Source organism: Phalacrocorax carbo, chromosome 1 (assembly GCF_963921805.1).
Source record: "Phalacrocorax carbo chromosome 1, bPhaCar2.1, whole genome shotgun sequence".
NCBI lineage: Eukaryota > Metazoa > Chordata > Aves > Suliformes > Phalacrocoracidae > Phalacrocorax > Phalacrocorax carbo.
The window spans coordinates 21,113,642-21,141,371 of NC_087513.1; the positions used below are offsets into that span (position 1 = coordinate 21,113,642).

General features: G+C 40.6%; 1 protein-coding gene across 5 annotated transcripts; it reads left to right on the forward strand.

Moving 5' to 3' along the window:
* The first annotated feature begins 61 nt into the window (after positions 1-61).
* ZBED4 (zinc finger BED-type containing 4) lies at positions 62-26,373 on the forward strand. 5 transcript variants are annotated; one of them, XM_064445689.1, is made up of 3 exons: positions 62-190; positions 5,085-5,162; positions 21,085-26,373. In XM_064445689.1, the coding sequence occupies exon 3, from the start codon at positions 21,492-21,494 to the stop codon at positions 25,008-25,010; it is 3,519 nt and encodes a 1,172-aa protein (XP_064301759.1). In that variant the 5' UTR covers positions 62-190; positions 5,085-5,162; positions 21,085-21,491; the 3' UTR covers positions 25,011-26,373. The 5 variants fall into 5 exon arrangements, with proteins under 5 accessions (XP_064301759.1, XP_064301764.1, XP_064301746.1 ...); XM_064445694.1 differs by lacking the exon at positions 62-190 and adding an exon at positions 559-648; XM_064445676.1 differs by lacking the exon at positions 62-190 and adding an exon at positions 750-1,106.
* The last annotated feature ends 1,357 nt before the right edge of the window (positions 26,374-27,730 follow it).

Sequence of the window (27,730 nt, forward strand, 5' to 3'; positions counted from 1 at the left end):
CCGCTGTATGCTTGCGACGGCCGCAATGCCTGTCCCCCACCCCCGAACAGCCCTCCCGCGACGGCCACGCCGGAGACCAGATGCAGTGTCACGGAGAGCGCCGCTCCTCAGGCAGGCAGCGGCTCCAGGGGCAGCACAGCAGAGCCCAGACCCAAGCCGAGCGTGCACGACACCACAAATACACATCGAGGTGGGGTTTTTTTAAAGGCAAATACCCGTTTAAAGATGCAATTCCTGAAAAGGCGCGGGGCTGTCCTGGGGCCAGCGGCGGCCCCGCGCTCCAGCGGGACGACGCCCACCCACGAGGGCCGCTCCCGAGGGTCTCGGCCGGGGGGGCTGCCCGCCTTTCCCCAACCGGGCCGGCCGCCCGCCGTGAGCCCGCCACTCGCCAGACACCAGCTCCGGGCGCTGCCCTGCCGCCAGGGCGGGACTGGCGGCTCAGCCGCGGCGGGCCCAGGGGAGAGCTCGGGCGCCGGCCCACGGCCCGCCGGGAAACGCAACGCTGGCCGGCAGCGGCCCCAACAGCCCCTGGAGGCCTGGGGCGCCGCAGGAGTCCCCCCCGGGCAGGCACCGTTCCGTCCCATCCCCACCACCCTCAGAGCCGCAGCGGCAGCCACCGCCTCCCCCTTCAGCCGCCCCGGAGAGGAGGTGGGCGGAAACGAGCGGCCATCGCGGCTGCGCCTTTGCAGAGAAAGCTCGCGTCTCACCCCGGACCCGGCGAGGGGGCGGCGCAGCAGGACACCCTACTGACTGACTCGCTCGCTCTCTTTCTCCCCCCCACCCCGCCGCCGCCGCCGCCGCCGCCGCCGCTCCCTGGGCTACCGTGGCGTCGGAGGCGGCCATTTTGCGGGCCGCCGCCCGGATGACATGTTGCGCGCCGTGCGTGGCACCGCCCCCCGCGCCTGCGCACCGCGCCCCGTGGCGGCCGAGCCGGGGCAGCCTGCTCTGCTCAGCTCGGCTCGGCTCAGCGCCGCGGCGGCGGCCGGAGACAAAGCGCCCGGCTAATGAATGGGACGGTCCCGCCCGGCCCTTCCTTTTAACTCTTTCGGGCCCGGTCAGGCGGTGGCGGCGACCTCCGGCTTCCCCTGCGGCGGCCGCCCGGGGAGGTAAGTGGCACCGTTCCGGTACCGGGAGGGGGGCCGGGCCGGGCCGGGCCGAGCAGGGTTGTCCGGCTCGCCCTTCCCTGGCCCTGCCGCCCACCCCCACCCCACCGCCGGGTTTTGCCTCAGTGGCGCCGGTACTTGTGCGGCCGCGACTCGCGCCCCTGGCCCGGCGGAGCCCCGTCCCGCTTGGGACAGCGCCGCCAGGCCGGGGAGGGGGCGTGGGGCGGTGGGGCGGCGCAGGAAGCCGGGGACTAGGCCCGCGGTGCTGGCTCTATTGTCTGCGAGGCCCCGGGAGGGGGCCCGGCGGGCGGGGGTCGCCGGTCCCCGGGGGCCCGGCGCTGGCCCGGGCCGCCCGGCAGGCTCTACTGCCCCCCGCCCCGGGAGGGGCGCCCGCCGAGCCGCCGGCCGCGCCCCGAGCCTGCCCAGCATTGTACGCGGCGCGGGCCGGGCCGGGCCGGCGGGACCTGCTGGGGCTCCGCGCCCGCTCCCACCCGGCCGGGCCGGGAGGCCGCGGGGGGAGCCGTGGCCATGCGGCCGCAACCGTCCCGAGCGAAGTCGGCCCGGGCAGCCCCGGCGGTGGGGAGCCCGCCGCCCCCCACAGCCGGCGGCCGCGGCCCCGCGCAGGGCGCACGGCGGGGCCGGGGCTCCGCGGGGAACGGGGACTGCTCGGGCTCCGGCGTGCCGGCCGGGCGCCGGGGCCGAGAAGCCCAGAATATCCCAAAACGCCTTCCCCCCGCCTCGAGAACGCGGGACACGGCGGAGGCAGGCGCCCGCCAGCGGCTTCTGCCGCGGCGTAAACACCGCATCTCTTCCTGTGTGGGCTGGAGTTCCCGGCCCCGTCTCTCTTGGGCAGAGCGTTCAAGAGAGGTGCACATGGGAAAACAGCAGAATTTAACTTTTGCGCATCGCTGCTCTCGGTTTCTGCTTGGGACGCGGTAATTTTGCTTAAAAAATGTTTTCTGTAACCTCTGGGTCTACACTGAGACAGCTGTGGATGGTAGAGGCTGGCAGTGTTATAATGCGTACTGGATTTCCGAGGGTGTGTGATACCCTTAAAGTTGCCTGCTGCACGTGTAGTCTACTGAAAGTGTAAAAACATTTATTAATGCAATGAAAGGTAAAAGACCTTTTTTGCATTAATGGTGATTCTAATTATTGTTGCTAAGTTTAGTAGTGTTTTGCTTGGTAGTGTAGAAAAAGAAGTCCTCTTTCCCCAGTCCTTCCTCCCTGGTGCTTATGTGTTAGAAGCAGTTGTGTCTGGTTTCTGGGGGCTGTTTTTGAGAGACCTCAATTATTTAGCGTGAGCTGTCATGCTGTGCCTACAATGCCAAGCAGAGAAAGTCTTTCAAGCCCACATAACATACTTCTCAGGCTTTCCTTATGTGTTGTTGCCTGTACGGCCCACAATGTACGTGCATGTGTTTTGCTTTTCAAGAGAGGGAGTGCAGTTCTTTTTTTTCCAAAGGTTATCTTCAGTAATGCAATGTTTCACTTAAAGCACAGACGTACACCCTTGGGAGGATATTTGTGGAGTACATACTGCTGGTAGTGAAAACTAGAATATCTTATCAACTATCCACAAGATACCACGCTTCTGCTAGAAAGCCTGTATTTGTACAAATACTCAGCAGGGGCATTCTAGAGTTATTATTTACTCGGGAGATTAATTTTGTAGAGAAAAAAAAATTGTATCACTTCATGGTATACTAAAAGCGGCAGCAATTCTTTTGTGGACTCTTAAAAATGCTGTCTGCTAGGTGTCAGACCAAGAAACAAGGTGCTGAATGATTTTATATGACCGGGTGTCTATCTACTTTGGTACTTTCGGTGTTGCTAGTATCTTCCAACTCTAACAGATGTTGAGGCATTTATTCCATGGAACTTCTCCAGAGTAGAGAAATGTAAGAATTGATTGAGTAAAATGAAAGTAAAATGAAATATCTAAACTAAGCATCTCAGAGAAAAGGTTTCTAAACATTTGTACTTTTGAATAACCATACCTCTCTTACTGTTACTCTGTATAAAGGAAGTGTGTGACAGATACAGCATCATCAATGATAATGTGGAAGACAAAGTATATAACAGCAGAAGGCTAGACAGGTGATGAGCTTAGAGTAGTGCTTACTGCCTTTCTGTTACCTTGTCTGCTATGGTCTCTCTCTCTGTTTCATGTTGCCACTTATTTTGGCTCATTTTAAACCTAGACTGCAAATGTCCTGAGCTAGAATTCTGTTTGCAGAACAGCTAGTGTTATGGGGTCATGAGTGGTTAGTGCAGAAGCGGTCTACTTCAGTACATGTAATACATCAGTAAGGCTTATAACAGGTCCTGTGGAAATACAGGAGGGCAACTGAATTTCACATGTTTATTTAAAATTGTCTATCCACGTAAAGTAGAATACCCTCCTATCAAAGATCCTTAAAAGCTAGGTATTACAGAAGGAAGTCCTGGCAAACTCTTAGGTTGCAGGGAGTAGTTGCTGGTTTATGTGGCCTTTGAGGCTGTTGTATTTTTTTTCCCCTTTTTTCTTGGAATTTGTTCTCTTCTAATTTTTAGAACCCTAAATACAATAACTTCTTAGAGGCTTTTTTGTGACTGAGGAAGTTTGAATTAAGGAATGCAGATGTATATTCCAACACCTTGCCTCATTTTACCACCATTCACAGTGAAGACTCTGTATGAGAGGATTTTGTAAATCCTGTCTTTTGAGGCTTGCTTTAAATTTGTAGGAGTTCTAATCTTCAGAAAGAGCCTATTGTGCTATGGGGTTGCCACTGTAATGTAGTTAAAGTTCCCTAACTGCTCCTGTGGAGCACCCTGCGTCGGGTGGGTCTCTGTCTCCTGGGCTGACACCTTCCTCTTTGTATACATTATTTAAAAGTTCACTGTTGTAGGACAGCTGAACTGTCTCATCTTAACAGTCAAATTAGCCAGCCGCATAGCTCTGGAGATGTTTTCACTTGCTTAAGAGGGAGTATGGAAGTATTTTTAAGTGAAAATGTTGGTAAAAGAAGTTACATATAATTCATTCGATAATGCATAGTAAGCCAGCAGTCAGGACTTTCCACCCTGTGAGAGGTGTTCTCAGTCTGAAGGAAAAAAAACAGAAAAGTGTGTGTGTATAAATGTGTACACATATCAGTCACTGTCTTACAGTTGTAAGCACTGACTGGTGGGGAGAATGCTTTGCTGATTTAACCCCTGTTGATGCTTGATCCATATGAAGTTTAGAAAAGAGGAAAAGTACCATCCTGACCACTAAGCATTTGCCGAGCCTAGCATTTTCTGCATTTGGATTTGGAGTGAAAGTTTACTTTCCAGATTTTCTAAGATAGCAAAAAGATTTCTCGGTTGGTTGGGGTTTTTTTTAGTGTATGTTAGACTGTTTTGGTCTGGTTTTTTTGCCAAGTCAAGATATCTGACTTAATATGCTCCATATGCAATCCTTTCTCATACGTGGGGAATGATAACCTTGCATTGATCCTATGCAATTGCATGTTGATTAATACACGTGCTAGGTGCAGTGTGTAAGCAGTATGCTTAGCTCATGAAAAAAAGGTGTTACAAGCTGCCAGATAAATCCTGTAGTCCATTGAAAGGTGTCAGCAAGCTCCTTTGAAATCTTGCATGTAGTGTAGACTTGGTTTCATTCATCATGAGATATAGTCATCCCTAAGCATAAAAAAAAATGGAGCAGTGCCAAGGCAAGTATAAAAATGTGACTTTTAAATCTTTTTAGTACTCATTTGAAGGGGGTGGCATTTTTATTTTTTGCTTTGGAGCTCTAGAGATGAAAATGTCTAGTTTTTCTTGACAATTATGAAGGCTAGGGATTTTGAAAAAGGACAAGAGCTAGTCATGTAAGTGCAACTTCTGGAGCTGTCACCCAAAGAGAAACTTGAAGCACCCCGTGACTTGCCACTGTGACAGTTAACATGACTAAAAAAATACTAAAAGTAATTACTTTCTTCTTTTCCTTAGATACAATCATCATCATTAAGTTTGATTAGCAAGTACTTAACCTCAAATGAAGCTACCTGCATGCAGTGGAACACATGTGTAAGTTTTTTTTGTTCGCTTTTTTGTTTTTCTCAATTAACTAGTGGGCAGCTTGTTTGTTTTGGGTCTTGTATCGTTGTTGTTATTAATTTAGAGTAAGCCAATGGAAAAAAGTGTGCCTGTGCACTGACTTGAATGAAGCCTAATAATTTAGCAGGAAGTTTCTGAGTGCCTGAGACTTGAAAATTAAGTTTAAAAGCCTGGATATCTTTACAGTGTTACAGTAATAGTAACTAGTTTATGATTTGTGGGGCACCTCTTACTCTGTGGTAACAGCTGGCATATATACGTCCTCACCCTGCAGTCTACCTTTTAAAAAGGGAGAAGTAACTTCCATGCTACATTCATCCTATACTCAAATTACACTTGTCTTATTCAGATTTTCATGTCCTCACTGATAAACTAAAGTTTAATATTTTCTTCTAGGGTTTTTGTCTGAAATGTTTTTTTCTTTACATATTCAGTATGAGCTGATGAGTACAGATTTTTCAGAAGCCTGAGATTCCTGACTAAGATGCAGTAGGAAAAAAAATTGTTCATCTGCAGATCAGCATTTATATGTAGATTAACAATAAATGTTATTCCTGTATAGAGTTTCAGAGCTTTCTGTTTATTTTTTTTCTTCCCATGCCCCCCCACCCCCCCCCCCCTCCTGACTAAATTAGTTCAACTTTTAAGCTGCCTATATTGTTGGTTAACAAGCATGTTAGCAACAGATGGACAAAACGTTTAAGACAGGTAAAATGCTGAGCCAGGAAGTCTTGGTGGGGTCATAGAATCACGGCATAGTTTGGATTGGAAGGGACCTCTGAAGGTCATCTAGTCCAACCCCCTGCCATGAGCAGGGACATCTTCAGCTAGGACAGGTTGCTCAGAGCCCTGTCCAACCTGACCTTGAATGTTTCCGGGCATGGGGCATCCACCACCTCTCTGGGCAACCCACTCCAGCACTTCACCACCCTCATCATTAAAAAAAAATAAAAAAAGGTCTTCCTTCTATCTAGTCTGAATCTACCTCTTTTTTAGTTTAAAACCATTAGCCGTTGTCCTCTCACTACAGGCCTTACTAAAAATCCTGTCCTCATCTTTCTTATAAGCCCACTTTAAGTACTGAAAGGTTGCAATAAGATCTCCCTGGAGCCTTCTGTTGTCCAGGCTGAACAACCCCAGATCTCTCAGCCTTTCTTCATAAGACTCTGTCCTCCGTAGGAAAAGAAAAATAAAAACGTGATTCAGATTAATTTCCTGAAGGGAAGTTTTCCTAGGTGACACATACAGAAGGTGTGGGGGATTTTGTTATATACTAAATTTGCTTGTTGATCATTCTTCAACAGAGTCTAAGCAAAAATGAACTGCTAGTGCTTTCCAAGTCTGTAGCACAGACAAAGAGCAGGAAAGAGTAGTCGTCGTTTGCAGCAGCCTTTTGAATCAGTTCTAGACCACTGTGAAAAAATTTGATAACAGGAACAATGTTGCTTCTGCCAGAATATCCAAAAGTTCACTGTCGTAATTAATGCTGAATTCTAATATACTCATCTCTGGGTCACTGTATGCTTTGCACTGTCATTACTTGTTGTCTTGCGCTGTAGCATTTTATAGTTCTACCTCAAGCACTTTACTATTGTGGCTCTCAAGGTTAAAAGCCTTTAAAGAAAATATGCACTTTAATGCTACCTGTCAACTGAAAATGAGCATCCGGTCTTAGTATCTTCAAGAAGTATTTCTTGAATTCTAATCCCAGATGAAATAACTGTTGACTGCACGTTCAGTTGTTCTGATAGATAATAAAATATGTAAGTGGTCAGTCTTAAAGAAATTAAATGCCCATTGTGAGCGCCAACAGAAAAGTGTATACATTTTATTACCTGTTTTTTGTCATATTCATGTGCTTCATTTAAATCCTGGTTGTAAGAACTCTGGAATAGAGCTTAAATAATTTTGGTCAGCCTAAAAAATATGTTTATAGAACATAATTTGAGTTCCTTGCAACAATTTTTTTTCCTTAACGGTTTTGTAGAACCACAGTCATTTTTACATATTTATTTTGGGAAACATGAAATGTGAGGAATATATGAACTGATATTGACGATTTAACTGAATGTTCAGGTGATCACTGTTCAGTCAGTGATCTCTTACAACTTCCTGCTGGGCTGTTTTTCCTTCATGGAATAGTAGTTGAAGAAAGTTCTCTTCCCTCTGTGTTTCAGTGTATCAATATGCAATATATCATATATTCACCAGTACATATTGCACGATGCAGCGTATTAAGAACAAGTTATTGCACAGTAGCTCCTGGAGTAGTGCAGCCCAGAGAGCATTTTGCAAATGTTCCTTCTGTCCATGACGCTTTCTTCATTTGTGATTAAGAAGGCACTCTTTTGGTAGAATGGGTGCTTAGACAGAATTGGAGTCTTCTGAGGACAAAGATAGGAATGTTCTGCTGCCCAGATGTTATCCTCTCTGTTCAAATTTTAAGACTTGGTAGGTCAGAAATGTTATAGGTCTACATCCTTTAGCATCCACTATAAGAATTAAAGTCTTCCGGTCCATATGCTATGCAGTAGCTTTTATGTGTGGTTTAAATTGTTGAAGAAAGCCTAGTTCCTGATTAAAGGGATCTAGTAGTGTTAGACATGCCATGAGGAGGTGGGAGACGAAAGAGCAGTGTGGAAACTGCTGCCTGTTTATAACTCCCATCAGCTCTTGAGAGCTTTTCTTATTTAAAATTTGGGACCGCAAATCCATGCTAAAATGTAGCATAGATAATGGCAATCATATCATATTTTCTATTTTTACTGTGTGGTTCCCCTTCTTTCTTCTGCATTAAAGGTGGGAACATGATATGCTGATAACTGTGGGAGCATATCTACAGACGGGGAAAAAAACAACCAAAAGACGACAGGGAAGTACTCATTACATGAGAGGTTTTCACTTGTGACTTGCATTAGTAGCCACTGAGATAGTCAGAAGAGTGGGTCAGCTTTCAGGGAGCGAAACAGTGTGCAGACCATGCTGTTGGCAGCATCTTTGCTTTTGGCACTGGAAAACAGGAGGAACTGAGGTTCCTTTCTTTTTTTCTCCTTTTCTAGTGACTTTTGAGTTGCCTTCTGTGGCTTACAGCACTGTGGGGAGACCATAATCCATTTATGAAAGAAAATACAGTGATGCTCGTAAAGAACAGGGAGATTACTGATCCTTCTCCTTTATCTATTTTTATTTATTTCCATTTTCTATACCTCACAGAATATTAGGTTTATTTAAATAATTATTATGGCTTCTTTATAATAATGGAAATTAAGCAAATGGGAACAGCAAAGGCTATCCTTTCTTTACCTGCTTTTGTACAAAAAATGTTGTGGATCCTGCTCTGAATAAAACACCTATGTAACAGTATTCTGTAAAACTCATTTAAATTACAGGTTGCTTTACATGAATTAAAGCTCATGAACTGTGCTGGTTAGAATAGGTACTACAAAAAGCTTTATTCTTAATTAAAATTTTTGTATTTTTCATTAGCTTCTCAAGCAAAACCCTATTTGTTCAAATTAAAATCTGTGTCTATGGCAGTAGGATGGTTCCCTGTAAACCATTTCTTTTGGGAAAAGAAGACTGAGCTATTTGTTCACCAGGTACAGGAGTGTCTCTTTGGATTTCCTGCTGATGCTCAGTGTGATGCTAGTGGAAACAATGTTGGCTTTCCTGGCTAGGCTGTCCGCGTCATCTAGGTCTTTGCTTCAAAGTCTCACCTTGCCTTGAAGAAGGCAAAGAGAATATGTCCCTAAATGAGGTTAAGAGGGAAAATACCCCTTGTCATGGAGGCAGGGGACAGGTTAGTTGGTAAGGAGGTCTGTACACTCATTTCTCTCTCCCTCTCCCCTCTTTTATGAATAGGAATGTTTGTTTTGAGAGGGACAGACTTGAGGTTATGGGTTTTTTTTAAACTGGGATATCAGGTGAAAATGTCAGATGCTACTGATGAACATGCAATTCACTTAGGAAATACCGAATGATGAAAAAAAAACACTTGAAAGGGGCGTAAGAAGTTCACCCCTATCATGGGCATGATCAATTATGCCTGCATGTGATTCGTAAGCTTGACTTTAAAGTTACTTTGTTGTTTTTGTTGCAGTTCTTGTGCTCATTGGCCAGATGAAACTGAGTATTTCCGAACTCTGTAGAAATTATCTGGGATGGTATTTTCTGTTGTATTTAGTTTATTTAGTAAAGAGGTAGTCTTTTCCTTGCTTCAAGTAAACTCTAGCCATATTTCTTCAAATTATTGCATGAGGAAGAAAGAAGATACCTAGTACAGAGAAGAAACATTCATTGAAGAATTGTCTGCAATTGAGTGTATTTTCTACTTGAAATAAAGTTTTGCAACAAAAGAATGATAAAGCTTAGCTGTAAAAATATCCCTATGAAGTATTTAAACTGCTGTTTATCCTTTTGAAAATATTGTTTGTCCTTTCAGGGACAAACTGCATTTTGTTTCTAACCTGCCTGTACGTTCACAAGCATTCCAGGACACAAACATACAATATAAGCACAGTACTATGTCATATTACACATATACAAGTATGATATGTATAAATCATGGAAAACATCTCGATAGCACAAGTGAAACTATCTGAGGGCATGTAACTGCCTGGCATCAATATGAACACAGAATTGGATTAATGGGTAGCTGTGAAGTGTTTTTAAAACAGACTTCTTCAGACTCAATCTGATTAGTATCAAAATAGATACTAATATATGGTAGTCTTACCAGTTCAACAGATATTGTTCAATTTTTTTTGTTTTATTTTAGAAAAATGATAGTTCAAACAGGTTAATATAATACTACATTCTGTAAACAACCCTGTTTACATTTTGTGAGGTTTTTTCACTTTATGCTTACATGGAAGTTCTCAGCAAGAGTTCCAAGAAGACTTCCTGTACACAAGACATGGTGTGCCTCTCCTAACTGCTTTTTCATTCTTCATCATGCTGCCTATTCAGCCGTGTAACCCTCAGCTTTCTCCTTTACAGGTGTCTCATTTTTTAACTGTTTGAAATCATCCTTAAAGTGCTTAAAGTTTCACTCTTACTGAGTTTAAAGATAGACATTAAAAAATATATATATGTTTTCTAGAATATTGCAAGCTAGGAAGTGCCCTTGTGGCCCAGAAGGGCAACGGTATCCTGGGCTGCACTAAAAGAAGCGTGGCCAGCAGGTCAAGGGAGGTTATCCTCCCCCTCTACTCTGCCCTAGTGAGGCCACATCTGGAGTACTGTGTCCAGTTTTGGGCCTCCCAGTTTAAGAAAGACAGGGAATGACTGGAGAGAGTCCAGCAGAGAGCTACCAAGATGATCAGGGGACTGGAGCACCTCCCTTACAAGGAAAGGCTGAGAGACCTGGGTTTGCTTCGCCTGGAGAGGTTCCACCTGAATAGGAGAAAAAACTTCTTTCCTGTGAGGGTGCCAGAGCAGTGGAAGAGGCTGCCCAGGGAGGCTGCGGGGTCTCCTTCCCCGGAGACATTCAAAACCCATCTGGACGCGTTCCTGTGCCCCCTGCTCTGGGTGTGCCTGCTGAAGCAGTGGGGTTGGATGAGATGATCTCCAGAGGTCCCTTCCAACCCCTACCATTCTGTGATTCTGTGGCTAGTCAGGAGAAGAATCTCCTTTCCTAATTCTATCCCACTTATTTTGTGAGCTGTAGACTGCACAGGAAGAAGACTGTGATGGGCTAGGCAGAGGAATTGATCACTTGGGGAAAAGAAGTGTCAGAGGGGCTTTACTTTGAATATTCTGATGCTTTTCTGAAAGCAGGCTGCTGTTCTCTAGCAACACGGAGTAACTGTTTTGTCTGTCATTCTTTTGGAACTTATTTGTTGTTACTGTAGTTTTGGTTGTGTATTATTTCCTGTTCCATGATAATACTGATGTATCTTCCCTACTCTGTTCTTATTTTTATTTTTATCTTCTGTATTTTACCTCATGTTGTGTTACTGCAACCTTCGTTCACCTACCCTCCCCTCAGCCCCAGATTGTACGGCATGAGATACTAAAAGCAGCTTTGACGTACTGCACTAAAAATGCTATAAGCCAAATAATACATGCTTCAGCTGTTTAAAAAAAAACCTAAATTTTTTTCTTAAAAAAAACACCTTCTCTCTCGTAACATTAAGAATTTCCCCATCTTAATAGCATATAATATTTGTTTGTCAAGAATTGGAAATGATAGAAATATCAAAATAAGAATATACTCTATTGTAGCTTTCACTTGGAGCAACATTGAACTGATGCATAAGACTTAGGAAAATCCTGCTTAAAGTTTTAATGAAATTATTGCTTAAAACATCAGTATTTTAACAAGCGAGAGACAGATCTGACATTTGGTAGGTGTGAAAAACAGCATGGAAACGTACCCTGCAAGTATTGCTTCAGTAGTATCGTACCAGATAATGAGAAAGAACACCTCACACTTAAGAGACAGTTTGGATCCTAGACAAATGTTGACATAATTTATTTACTGTGACAGATCCCTTTTTTTATGAGCGATCTCTTAGTAAAAGCTGGGACAGAAATGATTAGCATGTGTACAACCTGCTTCCCTCCCCTCCTTTCTTGTAGTGTGCCACTATGGGAAGTTAGCAAAGGACGTGTGAAGGAAGATACCCCCGTTTGAGATCTGATGGTATTTTTAGTGCACTAAAAAAAAAAAACAGCAACAGTTAAAGGCTTATCAGGTGATTGTAGGTGTGAGTAGTGTTGCTATTTGTGGTGATACGTATAGTGTACATGGTGGTACTTGCAACATGGTGATATTTTATTTTTTTTATAGAAAACCTGGGAGTGACATTGTTTTGGCTGAGGTGATTTTTTTGTTGTTGTCATTTTAGCATTGCATTTTTATTTTACTTTTAAGATAAATGCTGTTTGAAATCATGTGGAATGGGGATTTCTGAGCTATGGGCTTTATAGAGTTTAACAGTGCTGCTTAAACCTGGGTGGTGGAGGATGATGCTTCAATAGATATACGCTTAATAAATTGTCAAAGAAATTATGAAGACTGATTTCTCCAGAAATAAACTTGAGTTTTGACTCCCTACCCTATCTCAGACACCTGCTTTATTCTTAAACATGCTGAGCAGTCATCCTGTATCATTGAGGTCTAATGAAACATTTGGGTACTGCACATGTTTAGCAAATCCAGTTGGACACTAAACAGGGATACCAGAACTAAATGTCAGCCAGATGTGAATAATATGCATGCTAACACAAACATCCTTATTTATATCAGACTTCAAAAATAATGACTATGAAATCTATAATATTTAAAAAGGATTATCTCAATCTTTTTAAGACAAGTTATGGTTGAGGATATACTGGTGTAAGAGCTGAACTAAGAACCAGATCATCTTTTAAAAAAAATTTTTTTAAAATTAAATCTTACTTCATTTCTGCTTTGTGTCTATTTCAGAGTATTTTTTAAAATTATGGTAATCTGGAAATCATACAGTTTCAGTTTTGCCATTGTCATGAAGTATTTTCACTCCTTTTACACATCACTATAAGAGCCAGTGTAGTTTTGTGCAGGGAGAGCTGGTGCACACACTTTCTTCCATACACCATGAGCAGATGACTTAGGGTTTGAGATGGAGATATTTGTATAAAGCTGGGGCTTTTAGTTCTTGAATCTTTCCTGAGATTTCAGGGAATATCTGAAGATGATCAGTAAACAGAGTCCCATAGATTTCTTGATGTTTACAGCAGCAAGAGGATAAAAGGATGTACAAAATAAACTAGCTTTTAAAAGAGTAAGAAGCTAAGTTTGAGTTTGAGGAGTTTGAGTTTGTGCAATGTTAGGTGTTTTCTTTGTGCTGGTTAGATTTTAACCTGACACTGTCCCTTTAACAATAGTCTAAGACTAAAACTGTCACTCCTGAGCTGTGCTATTGATTGTTATCTTCCCGCTTTATTGTTAGTTTAGTGGTGGTGGAGACAACAGAAGACAGAAGAGTCCAGTGACCACTAAACCAAGAAAATACAACTTGGCCTTAGCAGGTCTATTTTACGGCTTCATATAAAGTAGTCCATGTTCACAGTAGAATTATCTGATGTTTTAGGGGACAGGAGGCAAGAAAGCAGGAAGTATTTACATTTAACTTACAGTCTTTCTAACTTTTCAGTCTCTACTTTAGCTAAACTCTTGGGTTTGTAATTAGGGTTGAATACCCAGAGTCTAGTGATGATAGTTATGGCTATTTTACTCAGATTTCCTCTGTCTGGAATGACTGATTTAGGCCCAGCTTACACCAAGCACTGAGTTTTTCAGCAACATGAAGAGGCATGAATGATCTCTTTCACTTGGATAAATTGGAGGTCTCTGTGTCGTGTCCCGACAAGTACCATGAGCGCACCGGGGAGCTCACATACCTTTCTTGGAGGGCTCTCATTCTTCCTGCTTTGTCTCCCAAGCTTCTGAGCATGTACCTTTGTCCCATCAGTTTCCAAAGCACGCTTTCCTTTCTTATGCGTTACTCTGGATATGTTATTTTCTCTTTGTAATTTTTCCTGGCTTCTTTTCTCCTCAGGGATGAGGGAGTTGAGGGCATCAGCTGCCCTGCCAGGATACTCCCCCATTTCTTCCAGTAGCTGAAGCCCAGCAGTTGCAGCATCCTCAGGAGCTGCCTGGTTCCTGCCTCCCAGCCTGTTACAGCTTCTACGTGTGGCATCCTGCTTGGCTGGCCACGCATCTGTGAAACGGCTCCAGCCTTGGAGGAAATAATCCCATACTCCCCCCCCCCCCACCTTTTTGGTTTTTTCCTTTCCACCACCAGCCCCAGTCTTGAGAGCTGAATTGTTTACAATTCAGTTTACAAGCTGAATTTCTTGTTTACATGAAGATATAAAACTGTTAAGGAATGTTTTCTATGTGTAAAATAGGATTTTTGTAAATGTTTGTCTCACTCCAAAATGGAACTTTAATTAGAAAAGCTTTTTTTTTCCCCTCATGCTACAAGTGTCTCAGGAGTACTTAGGGAGCCTTAGTGAGCATGAGACCTTGATGGATAAGCCACGTAGTAAGATGACCCTGTAAAACTCATGGCAGAATATATGGAACAAAAACAAAAGATGAAAGATAAAATATTACAGCTCTCCTAATTGGGAGGGGTCATAGAGGAAGAAATTTAGACTTCTGCAGGACCAGTAGTTTGGGACAGAACAAGCACTAGACCTAGATATTGTTTCTCGCCGATATTAAAAAATGTTGTATTTTTCTTACCTCCATATATCACTTTTTTTCAGATAGAAGTAGGGAAAAAGGCATAGTAAATACTTGACATTTTGAATAAAAACACTTTAAGTTTTTAACATCAGGGTTTTCCTCTCCAGTAAAAGAGCACTTTAAAAAGTAATAGCTTCTGGGTTTTTTCCCCCTTTTTTTTACCTTTTTCCGTGTATGCCCCTTTTTTTTTTTTTAAATGACTTAGATATGATTTTGGTTATGATGTTTCCTCTAACATATGCTTCTCCAAATTTTTTTTTTACATAGATTCCTATAAACTTCAATTCTTTCATACAGGATTAATAAAAATGTCTAATATTACTTGACCTAACGGTTATATTCTGTTCTAGTATTCAGTTAGGACGAAGACTCTTTATGTCAACAAGGAGCAATGTGCTGTATTGGTGGTGCTGTTTCCATACTGTACTCTTTTTTTGTCCAGATGGAGCATTTGGGATCGTGGGCATGAGAGATTGGCAAGTTGGAGAAAATACCTTTGTAAAATCACAACAATTACTAGTTAATGTAGAGATCTGCCTTTCAGGTGACTGGAAAAGTAATGGAATAGTAAAGGTGGCTTTACCTTATTCTTTCCTTCTCTCACAACAGTCCTCTACCAATCGTACCTCCCGTGAGGTCCAAAACAATTTGTTTCTTTTATTAAGCTTAACTTTCTGTACTTTGATCCCAACTACACTGTTGCATCCACTAGTTCATGCTTATACATCTCTGCAGACTCCTGTGAGCTTCAGTGAGACTTCAGCGTAGGACCCACCCTGTTTGAAAGTGTGACTAGCATGCTAATTTTACAGTCTCTTCTAGTACCACATTTTAATTGCTCAGTATCTTGTAAACTTCTGCAGTTCTTTATCAGTGAGCTAGTACTGATACTTTGTCAGAGGAAATTTCTATGAAAAATACATCACTGTTAGTTCTCCATCTTTAAGGGATTTGTAACCCTGAAAAGTTGTAAGGTTCATCTAGGCTATATATTTATAAAAATATGTTCTGCTTATTTGTTACAGGTTTATGAATGTGTGTGGTGTTTTCAGGTTTTTTTGAGTTTTTGGTTTGGTTGGATTTTTGTGGTGGGGTTTTTGTTGTTGTTGTTTGGGGTTTTTTTGTGGTTTGGTTTTGTTTTGGTTTTTTGTTTGTTTCTTTTAGCAGATATTCCTTAATTAGCATAGTACCTGCCATTGAAGTGGAAGTTAATAAAAATTTCTTAAAATATCTCCTTTTTGCTTATATTGCCTGCTTTTAGGGATTTTCTTTTTACTTTGTTCTTAATGATGCCTCTAGATTTCCAAAAATAAACAAGATCAGCACTAGTCATTCTAAAATTGACATCCGTTTGTGCAAATTGTTTCTAATGTGCTGTCGGGGTTTAACCCCAGCAGGCAACTAAGCCCCACACAGCCGCTCACTCACTCGATCAAGTGGGGTGGGGGAGAGAATCAGAAGGGTAAAAGTGTGTGGAAACTCCTGGGCTGAGATGAAGACAGTTTAATAGGTAAAGCAAAAGTGGTGCACGCAAGCAAAGCAAAACAAGGCATTCATTCACTCCTTCCCATGGGCAGGCAGGTGTTCAGCCATCCCCAGGAAAGCAGGGCTGCATCACACGTAACGGTTTCTTGGGAAGACAAACGCCATCACTCCAAAAGTCCCCCCCTTCCTCCTTCTTCCCCCAGGTTTACATGCTGAGCATGATGTCATATGGCGTGGGGTATCCCTTGGGTCAGTTGGGGTCAGCTGTCCCAGCTGTGTCCCCTCCCAGCCTCCTGTGCACTCCCAGCCCACTCGCTGGTGGGGTGTTGTGAGAAGCAGCAAAGGCCTTGACTCTGTGTAAGCCCTGCTTGGCAGTAATGAAAACATCCCTGTGTTATCAACACTGTTTTCAGCGCAAATCCAAAACAGAGCCCGGTATTAGCTGCTATGAAGAAAATCAACTCTATCCCAGCTGAAACCAGTACATGTGCATTTCTGTTCCTCCTACATTCAAAATCTGTCTCTGTTTTGTTTGGTTATTTTCAACTAGTAAATAGTTTTGCTTTCACTTTCTCTCCACATTTTGCATCTTTCTTAAAACAGGTACTCTTTCATTTTGCAGGTGTGTGTGTTTATATTTACATTATATGTACTTGTATAATAATTTAAAGGGTTTTCAGTTTTGTTTTAAACTACTTTCTCTAGACCATTATTTGTACTAAGATTCTGTATTATAAGAAAGTCCATGATTATTGCCTGACCACTCAACCTAAAATCTAAAATTGTTTAAAGCTTGCAGGCCATTATCTGCTTTACAAACAAATAATCTGCTCATGGTTCTGTGTTCTTGCCTACTTTTCATACTACTCTGTATGTTAATATATGTCTCTGCAATCCCAAGACACTGGTGTTTCTCTTTTTTTCTCTCTCTCATTCAGCAGTGATTTCTTCTGGTCACGGCAGTCAGCTGTGGCACTCTTTGGATCAGTGCCATTCTCTTGACATTTCTTGTCAACCACTGTACGCTTTCAGTAATCCCATTTTGAATGGAAAATCCTATAAAATGTTTCTGCAGGCTTCTTACCACAGCAAACCACTGACTGTCTACAGCCGCTCAGGAGCTCATAGTTTATAGTAGTACATTTGAGTAGATAATTGTTCCCTAGTTCCATTTATTTTCTTTGAAGATTTTTTGTTGCAAGGTGACTCCTAATTCTCTTTGTTTTGCTGCTTGTCTGAATCTAATTGAGATTTCAAAGGCATAAATCATTTTAATTTTGAGCTCACTGCCTGTAGCCTTTTGTACCTTTGAAAACATTTTCTTTCTCCTTGCGTATCCTGTTTGTTTAGCAGTAGTGCTTACCTTCGAGTAGCTTGTGTCCAAGGGTAAATAAGTTATGTACAGGTGGTCATAACCAAATTCATACTTTGTTCCAGGTTACTATAAAATGTAAAACTAGGGTGGAGTGTTTTGTTTGTTTGTAAAGCAGATTGACTCTTACATAGAGTTGGCATGGGAGGGGGAGATGAAAAATATTTATCTTCCTAACCTTGAGCATTTTTGGGACTGTATTCTGAAGAAAATTTGGGTTGAATCCTCAAGGGTGTTTGAAGGGAGGGAGTTGACTTAATTTCGCATTATGATGTAGTAGCGCTCAAAGCAACAGGGAACATGCTTAGATGTTTGAAAAATATTGGAAAAAAAACCCAACACATGCAAAATCTTCTAAGGGGCATCCAACTTTGGGGATTTCCTAGGAAGTGATCGAGCAGCTCTAACAATTCTCCTCGAAGAATCTCAGCTATTCTGCATTCCTAGAAGGCAGCAACAATGCCCAGGAAAATAGGTATTATGTAGCCAGAGACCTGTAAATCCATAAAGTGGGCAAGATATAATTAATGCTTTATTGTCATGAACTCTGTCATAAGTACGCTAAAATAGTGTAACTGGCCACAATAAGTGCTTTGTAACAGTGCTAATAGCACAACCCTCCTAACAGCATTAAAGCGTTTTATATCACAGCTAAGCATAAGTACAGAAATAATATGTAAATGTAAAGCGAGACCTATGTTGAATTGCACAAATAGGAACAGAAAAACATGAATCAACAATTCAAGTAGTAAAATCTGCAAGCAAAAACAAAGGATACAGAATAAGGAGGAAGGATTTCTGGTGGAACTAGAACAGGTTCTAGTCCTAACGAAAAGCAGCTAAATAATGTCAGGAGCAGATGAGATTGCTTCCCACACCCTTTTTTGGTGGAGGAGGCTATGAGCATTAAAAACACCCAGCGACGGCAAGGAGAGGTAGGGAAGAAAGAAGTCTACCGCCAGGGTTCCTGCATCAGAGTCCAAACAGCACTCTCACCTATTCAGCGTCAGCAACTAAGACCATCAAGGACCATAGCCATCAGTATTTAACCACATGGCATCAGCTCAGGGGTATTGTGTGCTCAAAGCTAATTTAGGATAAGATGATTAAGGCCTAACTGTTTGGATATGTAGTTATAATGGTTGATAATGATTGAGAACTTAACCGTTGGCCACGTGCATTGTTAATGAATGCCAATCTAGTTAAGTATTGTTGCGAAGTTTGCGACCAGTGTTATTTATCAGGTTTCCAAATCTTCCCATCACAGCTACCTTATGCTTAGCCATGTTAAGCAGTAACTGCTTATCAGGACAGGGACAAGAGAATCATCAACGTGGGTTTTTCTGTTCAAAGCCTGGAATTGTTTTTGCATAGCAGGTTTTTTTGTTGTTTGTTGTTTTTTTTTTTTCAGCAGTTGCAGATTTATATTATAAATTTATATATATTAATAGAGATGTGATTACTAGTTTTGAGGCAAAGAAATGGTGCACAACTTCATCAGAACACAATGCCAATGGGTGCATGCATGTGTTTTGTGCAAACCTAGATAGGAATCTGTAATGTGCCTACTGTAACTTGGCACTGACATGCATAATTCATGTTCTGTAAGCTTTGCATGGAGTCACTTGCTTGTGCACCTTTCATTCTGTGATCTGAAGTCACAATAGCTAATTATATATTCTTGCTTTTCCTGTTTGCAGTACAAGCTCCAAATTCACAGATTAGATCGAAATAAAGATGGAAAAAAAAAACCACCAAACCCTCTTAGGTTGATTTCTATTAAAAATGTCGACTATCTTATGTTCTCTCTCTTGTCCCAGATGCACATGCTTCCATATCATCAATTTGTTTGTGATCACTAACTTGTGTTTCATTCAGTTTTATACTGAATTATGTAAATTTAGTCTCTGCTGGTAGAGTAGTTTCACAAACCTGGGGAAAGTATGTTAAATTTAAGGCTTTTCTGTTTCTTCAGGCCTTTCCCTTCGTTAGAACTGATGTTCTTCATGCTCAGCCCTCATATCTTTTGGTGTCTGAAAACATCTCTTTTTTTCTGAGAAGGAGAGAGAAACGCAGAGCACAAATACTAAAACTTTCACAGAAAGAAAACCAGTTACTGCCTTCCTCTTTGCAAGTTCTGACCGCTCCATCTCCCTTTTCTTAAAATAGCTGCAATAAGCTGATTGCCTCTCCTTTTCCCTGCCCCTTCCCCTGCACTGGAAAAAGTAAGTTATCGCTACAATAGGCTTTCCAGAAGTCTGAAATCCACAAAAGATAAGTGGTTCTGACCTCTCTTGTAAAGAGTCCTCAAAAAAATATTAATTAAAATAAGTTACAAAGCTAATATGACATTGGTCTTGATACAGGGGGGAAATGCCTGTGTAGGTGCAACCTAGACGTTTTTTATGTGTCTTGTAGCTATGGCTAATTTTACCATTTGTCTGCTGAAATCCTGCTGAGTTTGAGTAACACATGAAAATTCTGTGAGAGGTTTTTAAAATAACCAACTCAAATTTGTGTTTTGTCTTCAGCTAGGGAGAAAAGAGTCCCATAAAATCCAGTTTGCACAAACTGGAGTGCATAGTGTAGCAACTCCTGTGTGGTCAAAAAATGCTGTTATCTTGAATAAAGGTACCAATAACTACATTAATGACACAAGAGAATAAGTAAGAAATAGTTTGGCAAAATTTAGAATTCTGATAGAAATGTAGTTAATTTAAAAAAATCACCAAACCAAAACAAAAAAAAAAAAAACAAACCAAAAACCAAAGAACGCAACGAAGACTGGCTGACAAATGCAGACAGCTTCTTCAGGTTTGTGTGGGGCCAGTGTGGGGTTCTGGTTTTTCAGCCTGGTATTACCCCCTGTGATTTATATACAGCTATACTTCAAAACCCTACTCTTTGTACTGGAATTGTTGGTGGGGGAGATCTTTACCCATGAGGGAAACGAGCTATCTTGGTGCCAATGGGCTTTCCAGGATTACCCTTGGGTACCTGAGGAACTCGAGCTGGCAGTGCTGCTAGGCACCAGTGTATGCAACTGTATGTATCTTTGCTTCTGAGTGAGGTTATTCTTTTGGGAGACCTCAGTGTATGTATGGTATTTGCATAGCCCAGTTATTCTAAATTAAGCATTTCAGGTTTTAATTGTGAAACTCTAGAAGTAGATTGTTTCTACAGTATGGTGCTGTCTGGGAGTGTTATGGCATGAATATAACCTTGTGAGACTATGATTAGAGGAACTGAGGGAGATTAGTGTGACTAAACGCCGGACACCCTTACAGAGGTTTCTTGTAAAATACTGTATTTTCAAATACCACTGTCAGTGACGAAGGGCTCACAAGTACAAGAGCATAGCTTAATATTTGGTTTTAAGTACATATTTCTGTGCTAACACGACTAAATGCCTGCTTGTCTTCATGTCTATATCTACAGATACATACCTACATAGTATATGTATATATGTGTATGTATGATTATGCAGTGGTTGAATTAGGATGAGGCAAAGGTACGTCCAAGCAAATACAAAAGTGATGCTTGGACTCGAGGTTTTGTCAAACTGAACCAGAGCTATGTGTGCAGACATGTATTTGCCCACGATAAATGTATTGAGTAAATGCTGTTTTTTTCTTTTTTTTTTTTTCCCAGTAGTACATTGAATTGTTTTTATCTCAAAGGGGAAAAAAAGAAACCCAAAACACAGAATACTTGGTGCATGTTTTCAGTTCATCTGTACTATAGTTATTTAGAGTGTTTTAGTCAACTTTCTCTTCTGCTTTTTTTATTTCTAGATGGTGCAAAAGAATTACAGTTGCCCAGTCAAGATGAACAGAATGGCTTCCTTCAACAAGAAAATAGAACATTCATTTTTTAGGATTATGTCTACAACATGAAGCGTTTAAGAGTAGCTGTCTCTGAGAACATTCATCTATGACTTGAAATGTCCTGATCCTGGAGAAAAAATGAGATTCCATTAATTAAGTCTATAATTTTTAAATGCATTTTTATGACTAATCATATTTGCTTAAGCACAACACGGATATAGACTTCATAAACCAGAGATTCTTTTAACACATACGCGCATTTGTGTTTGTGCATTCAGTATACAAGATACATCATTTTAATAAAATTTAAAATAGTCTTTTAAATTATCTATATTTATTATAAATGAAGACTTGGCAAGAAGGATTTGTCATCCATGGACAAGAGTAAAGCAGGTTCCCCCAGAATGGATGGTAATTTCGTACTGGGTAAAATCAATAACTTAAAAGTAGAGCAGGAGGAAGACAGCATTAACTGTACTCTAGAAAGAATGGATATCAAAACAGAACAAGACGATTTCAAACATGCAGACAGTAGTGATGAACAAGAAGACAAAGAAAAGAACTTCATTACCAACAACCCTGGCAAATATTTATCTACAGAAAATGAAGATGATTATGGATCTCTTTTCTCTCAGTATAGTAGTACGCTGTATGATGTAGCAATGGAAGCTGTGACACAAAGCCTCCTTTCTAGCAGAAACATAAGCTCCAGAAAAAAGTCACCTGCTTGGAACCATTTTTTTATATCTCCTAGAGATAGCACTAAAGCAATATGTATGTACTGTATGAAAGAATTCAGCAGGGGTAAAAATGAAAAGGATCTGAGTACAAGTTGTCTCATGAGACATGTGAGAAGAGCCCATCCAACTGTACTAATTCAAGAAAATGGAAGTATGCCAGGTATATCCTCCTTTTCTTCACCTACATTGTTACTGCCACCTCAGTCTGCAGATGTTGGAGATCTGAGTTCTATGTTATCCCCTATAAAACTTGTCAAGAAAATGGCTTCTAAAATACCATCTCCAGATCGAATAATTGAGGAATCTGTTTCTATTGTTTCTTCTGAAGAAATATCAGATCTCTCAGTTCCTGAAAAGTGCAGCAAAGAAGAAGTCATGGTTGGGTCATCTCCACAGCTACCCAACAACCAATATGACGACACTGTGGAGAATGTAGCAGAAAAAACTGTTGTAATTCCAAAGAGCACATCAGGTTCCAGAAGGAGATCTGCTGTCTGGAAACACTTTTATTTGTCGCCTCTAGATAATTCTAAAGCTGTTTGCATCCACTGCATGAACGAATTCAGTAGAGGAAAAAATGGGAAAGACCTGGGAACAAGTTGTTTAATAAGACACATGTGGAGAGCCCATCGTTCCATTGTCCTGCAAGAGAACGGGGGTGGTACCAGCATACCACCTCTCTACACTGCACCTCCAACGCTGTTGCCTTCTTTACTACCCTCAGATAGTGATTTGAATTCTATGTCATCCTCTCCTGGAAAACTAATTAAAGAATCAACTTCTGTTTCTTCTTCTCCAGACAGAATCTCTGAGGAGATCCATACTACTATCTCTTCTGGAGATGGCCTGGTGGAAGACTCAATGCTGTCATCTTCTGATGATATAGGTGAAGTCTCCTTTGTTTCCTCTCCGGAGAAACAGTGTGAGGGATTAGGTCCACTAATATTTGAACCTACTGCTGTATTTCAGCAAAATAAAAGGATTATGAAAAGGCTTAAATCAGAAGTTTGGCATCACTTTTCACTGTCACCTGCAGACAGTCTAAAAGCAGTATGTAGATACTGCAGTTGTATGATAAGTCGCGGTAAAAAAGGAGATGTGGGCACAAGCTGCTTGATGAGACATCTATATAGACGCCATCCTGATGTAATTGGAAACCAAAAGGGCTTTCTTGATGTGAGTTTGGCAAATTCTCCTTACGCCACTTTGGCTTCTGCAGAATGTTCATCCTCAAAGTTGACTGACTTGCCTACAATGGTTACACATGATAATCAAATTATATTTCCTGTTAATAGTAAGAAGACCTCAAAACTGTGGAATCACTTTTCAATTTGTTCTGCAGATTCAACAAAAGTAATATGTATGCACTGTGGACGTACAATAAGTAGGGGGAAAAAGCCAACAAATCTGGGCACAAGTTGCCTTCTAAGACATTTGCAGCGGTTTCATAACAACGTATTGAAAACTGATGTCTCAGAGACAGTATTATCCTCATCTACGGATAATCACATGCCACTGAGCACAGAATTATTAGGATCTTCAAATTTTGATGAAACCAATGACAAGTTTTGTGACTCTCACCCAGTTGCCAAAAAAATCACAAGTCTTGTAGCTGAAATGATTGCACTTGACCTTCAGCCATATTCTTTTGTAGACAACATTGGCTTTAACAGGCTGCTTGAATACTTGCAACCTCAATATTCTTTACCTTCTCCATCTTACTTTTCTAGGACAGCAATTCCAGATATGTATGATAATGTAAAACAAATAATTATTTCACACCTTAAAGAAGCTGAGAGTGGAGTGATCCATTTTACATCTGGAATATGGATGAGCAACCAAACACGAGAATATTTAACCCTGACAGCTCATTGGGTAACATTTGAGTCTTCATTTCGACCACAGTGTGAGGATTACCATTGTTCAGCACTACTAAATGTATCGCAGATTGATTGTGACTACAATGGAATCAGTATTCAAAAGCAATTAGAGTACTGGTGGGAAACATGGATTACTTCCATTGGCCTTCAGATTGGGATTACTGTTACTGATAATCAGAGTATAGAAAAAACTTTAAATGAAGGTGATCATTCAAGTGTACAATGTTTTAGTCACACTGTTAACGTCATTGTAAATGAGGCTATTAAAAGCCAGAGAATGGTTCAGAATTTGCTTAGTATTGCAAGAAAGATCTGTGAACGCGTCCATCGGTCAGCAAAAGCAAAAGAGAAGTTAGCTGAGTTGCAAAAAGAGTACGAGTTGCCTCAGCACCAGCTAATACAAGATGTTCCATCAAAGTGGAATACATCATTTCATATGCTTGAACGTCTTATTGAACAGAAAAGAGCAATTGATGAAATGTCAATCGAGTGCAGCTTTCGGGAGCTAATAAGTTGTGATCAGTGGGAAGTCATGCAGTCGGTGTGTCATGCTCTCAAACCTTTTGAAGCTGCAAGCAGGGAGATGAGTACACACATGTCTACTCTAAGCCAGGTGATTCCAATGATTCATATACTTAACAGGAAAATAGAAATGCTATTTGAGGAAACAATGGGCATAGATACTATGCTGAAATCTTTGAAAGAAGCTATGGTGAGTAGATTGTCCTCCACGCTTCATGATCCAAGGTACATTTTTGCTACGCTTCTGGATCCCCGGTATAAAACATCCTTATTTACAGAAGAGGAGGCTGAACAATATAAACAAGACTTAATCAGGGAGCTGGAAATAATGAGTTCTACCTCAGATGATGATAAACCTGTTTCCAATGGATGTGATATAGGTTCACCATCTACAAATTCATATGGAGAAGATAATCTTTGGTCGCTCATGGGTGACATGAAGAAAACAAAAGACCTGAAAGAAAGAGCAAAGTTACCAGAGGAAATGGTGCTTTCTTACTTGGAGGAAGAAGTGCTTGAGCATAACTGTGATCCTTTAACTTACTGGAACTTTAAGAAGTCATCTTGGCCAGTACTGTCAAAATTGGCTGTCAGGTTCTTGGGTTGTCCACCAAGCATTGTTCCTTCAGAGAGATTGTTCAATACATCCAATGAAAGCAACAGCTTTAGTCAGTCAAGGTTAATGATTGAACACTTTGAAAAGCTTATCTTTTTGAAAGTGAATCTTCCTTTAATATACTTCCAGTATTGAAACTAATGAACAAACTGCTAGACTAAATCTATTGTTGCTCACTGGATATTAACTATCTATAACTGGGATTGTTGAATTGCTCCAATGGGGGCCATGTATGACATCTAATCAGTGACTATAATTCCAAATTTTAGTTTCATTTTTTCAGCTTTCAATATGTCTACATGTGCCTTATTCATAGTACTTCAGGCCAGATATTGTATATATGTTTTTTAAAAGTTCACACTAGAGATAGCCTGTCTTGTCAAATTATACAAAATTATGTAGGTTTTAATCCATAATTGTAAATGAACTTTAAAAAAGCTCATTCATTTGTTTTAATAGAATGGCAAAAAAAAAAAAAGATGTAAACAGTTCTATTCTGTAGTTTTTTATTCAATTATTATGTAAAAACCATAAACCAGGTACTGTATTTTAGTTGAACATTGCTTTAATTGCAACAGAACAGCTTTTGTAGTTGTCAAAAGAAAGCTGTACGTGAAAGATGGGGTTCAAGCCATCTTGTTATCATGTGGTGTTTTTAACTGCAAACCCTAAAGTACTTAAAGGATTACGAAGAGTTATTGAAGATGTGTTTACAGGAGACTATTGACTTAGTATCTGAAAATCTTAAATTTGAGGTGATACGGAATGTCGGTTACACAGCAATCGGTAGTTAAACTTCTCATTCTGGGTTCTCCTGTTCAGGTTTTACATTTTAACTGAACTACAGAAATATTCTGGGTATTTATAAAAGCTCTTTGGAAGTCTTATCAAAGTTTGTGAATTAATGCTTGTTATTTAATGCCATGTTCAAAAAAGGCAAGGAATTTACCATGAAGATGCTAATGTCATTCTAAAGTCTTTTCTTATCTTTAGTGCATCGAAATTATAAGGTGCCCTATTGTAAAAATTGAGCCCTTACTCCTAACGTAATTTCAGTTGTGTAGAACAGCCTGTCTTAAAGCTCCTAGTACAGAAATAACTGATCTTCTGATTTTCAGTAATAGCCTTATGGATATGGTGCACTGCTTAGAATTTTATGTAGTAGGGTTGATTCTTAACTGTTGGTGTCCATCAGGCAAATGGGATGTAGAGCCCTCAAAACTTCAAATAAGATGGAAAAAAAAATAGCCAGCATTTTAATTTGAACGGAATGTTCTCCATGGTTTTTTAACTCCAGAAAGATTAATCTTCTCATTTCAGTTTTCATTGAATACTTTTTGGGAAACAAGTCATCATTTGCCTATGACCTTTTAGAAAAGTTGTAGCTTTGTTAAAATACTGTACCTATGCCTAATCTAATTTTGCATTTACTATGTTTTAGTGTATTTATAAATGGTGAACTCAGTTTCTGAAATTAAACATTTTATTTGCAATTTTCTAGTGGTAGTCAACACTGCCTTTTATTTTCAGATGGATTTAAGACAACCATTGAATAAAAATTTATACAGTTGTAATCATAAATATACCACAGAACATCCTATGTGAAAAGATTGGTTTTCCATTTAGCTCTTTGGACTTAACCCTGGATTCTGGTTCTTTTCATTTCACTCAAGCTATTCAACCTCAGGAAAATTTGTTTAATTCTTTCCCAGGTGGCTTTGGTGACGTTTCTCTGAGCATTTTATGGTTTCAGGTATTTCAACTGTCATTCCATCAGTTATGTTTACACCTGTACTATTTAAGTAAATTATTATATAGTGTACCTGGGAAAAAACGAATACTGCATTTTGTCTCCAGTATTTCAAAAGGTAACTTCTAATTCTATCAACAGTCAGCATTTCTTTGTTCTTCTAGGGTTACATGAGAACAGCACGTGTTTTTTCTGCAGTAATAAAACAATTTGTTCTAGTTTATGTATAGTTTGAACTAGGTGAGTTTGAAGCAGCTTATTGGGAAACATGTTTAAATGGTTACTGGTTAATTATTATCTCTATTTTTCCCCCTACATTTTTAACTGCGAATATAACCTTGACCTTTGTAAAGGAGATGTTTAATCTCTCCAAACCAGTAGAGAGGGAGGTAGAGGATGAAGAAACATTTTGTTGCTTTATTTTTGTTTTCTTTTTCTTTTAATCAAGTGATACAATTTTCACTCAAGGCTTGAATATAAATACGGCCTTTGGCTTGAAGCATTGTAGAACCGCATCGTACCAGCAGGAGTGCTGGCAGTGGACAGGCTTACCTGAAAATCCCAATTCTCTGGGATCAAGGAGCTTGGCTCCTCTGACGGCAGTCTTTAATGTAGCTCCTATGTAACTCTCATCTGGAAAGGTGAAGTGATGGCATTTAGTAGCCCCCAATTTGCATCTTATTCATATGGATACTTAATTGTATAGTCATGCTTTGCATTAAAACTTTTCCTGAGAGCACAAGAACTGGTCACTATTTTAAAAAGTAAAATGTTATCAGTTAAAGTTAGTCTACTTTATTTGTACGTGCAGTTCCCTTTTATTTGAAGGGCTTAGTTCTTCAGACCACAGTTTCTGTATCAGTTTGGCTAAGAAGTAATAATTACATTAGAATTTTTCTTAAAGATAATATGTAGGTCCAAAAGGCCTTAAAATCAAAACACATAATTCTTAAATAAAAATAGGAGAGACTGAAAGCACAATGTTGCTATTTTTCGGATGTAAGCTTTGATCCTTCTATAGGAGTTATGGGAGCATCTCCATCTTCAGTTCAGGCACTGCTGCCTTTGAGAAAAGAATGACTTCAAAAGAAGGGCTGAAAGCTGT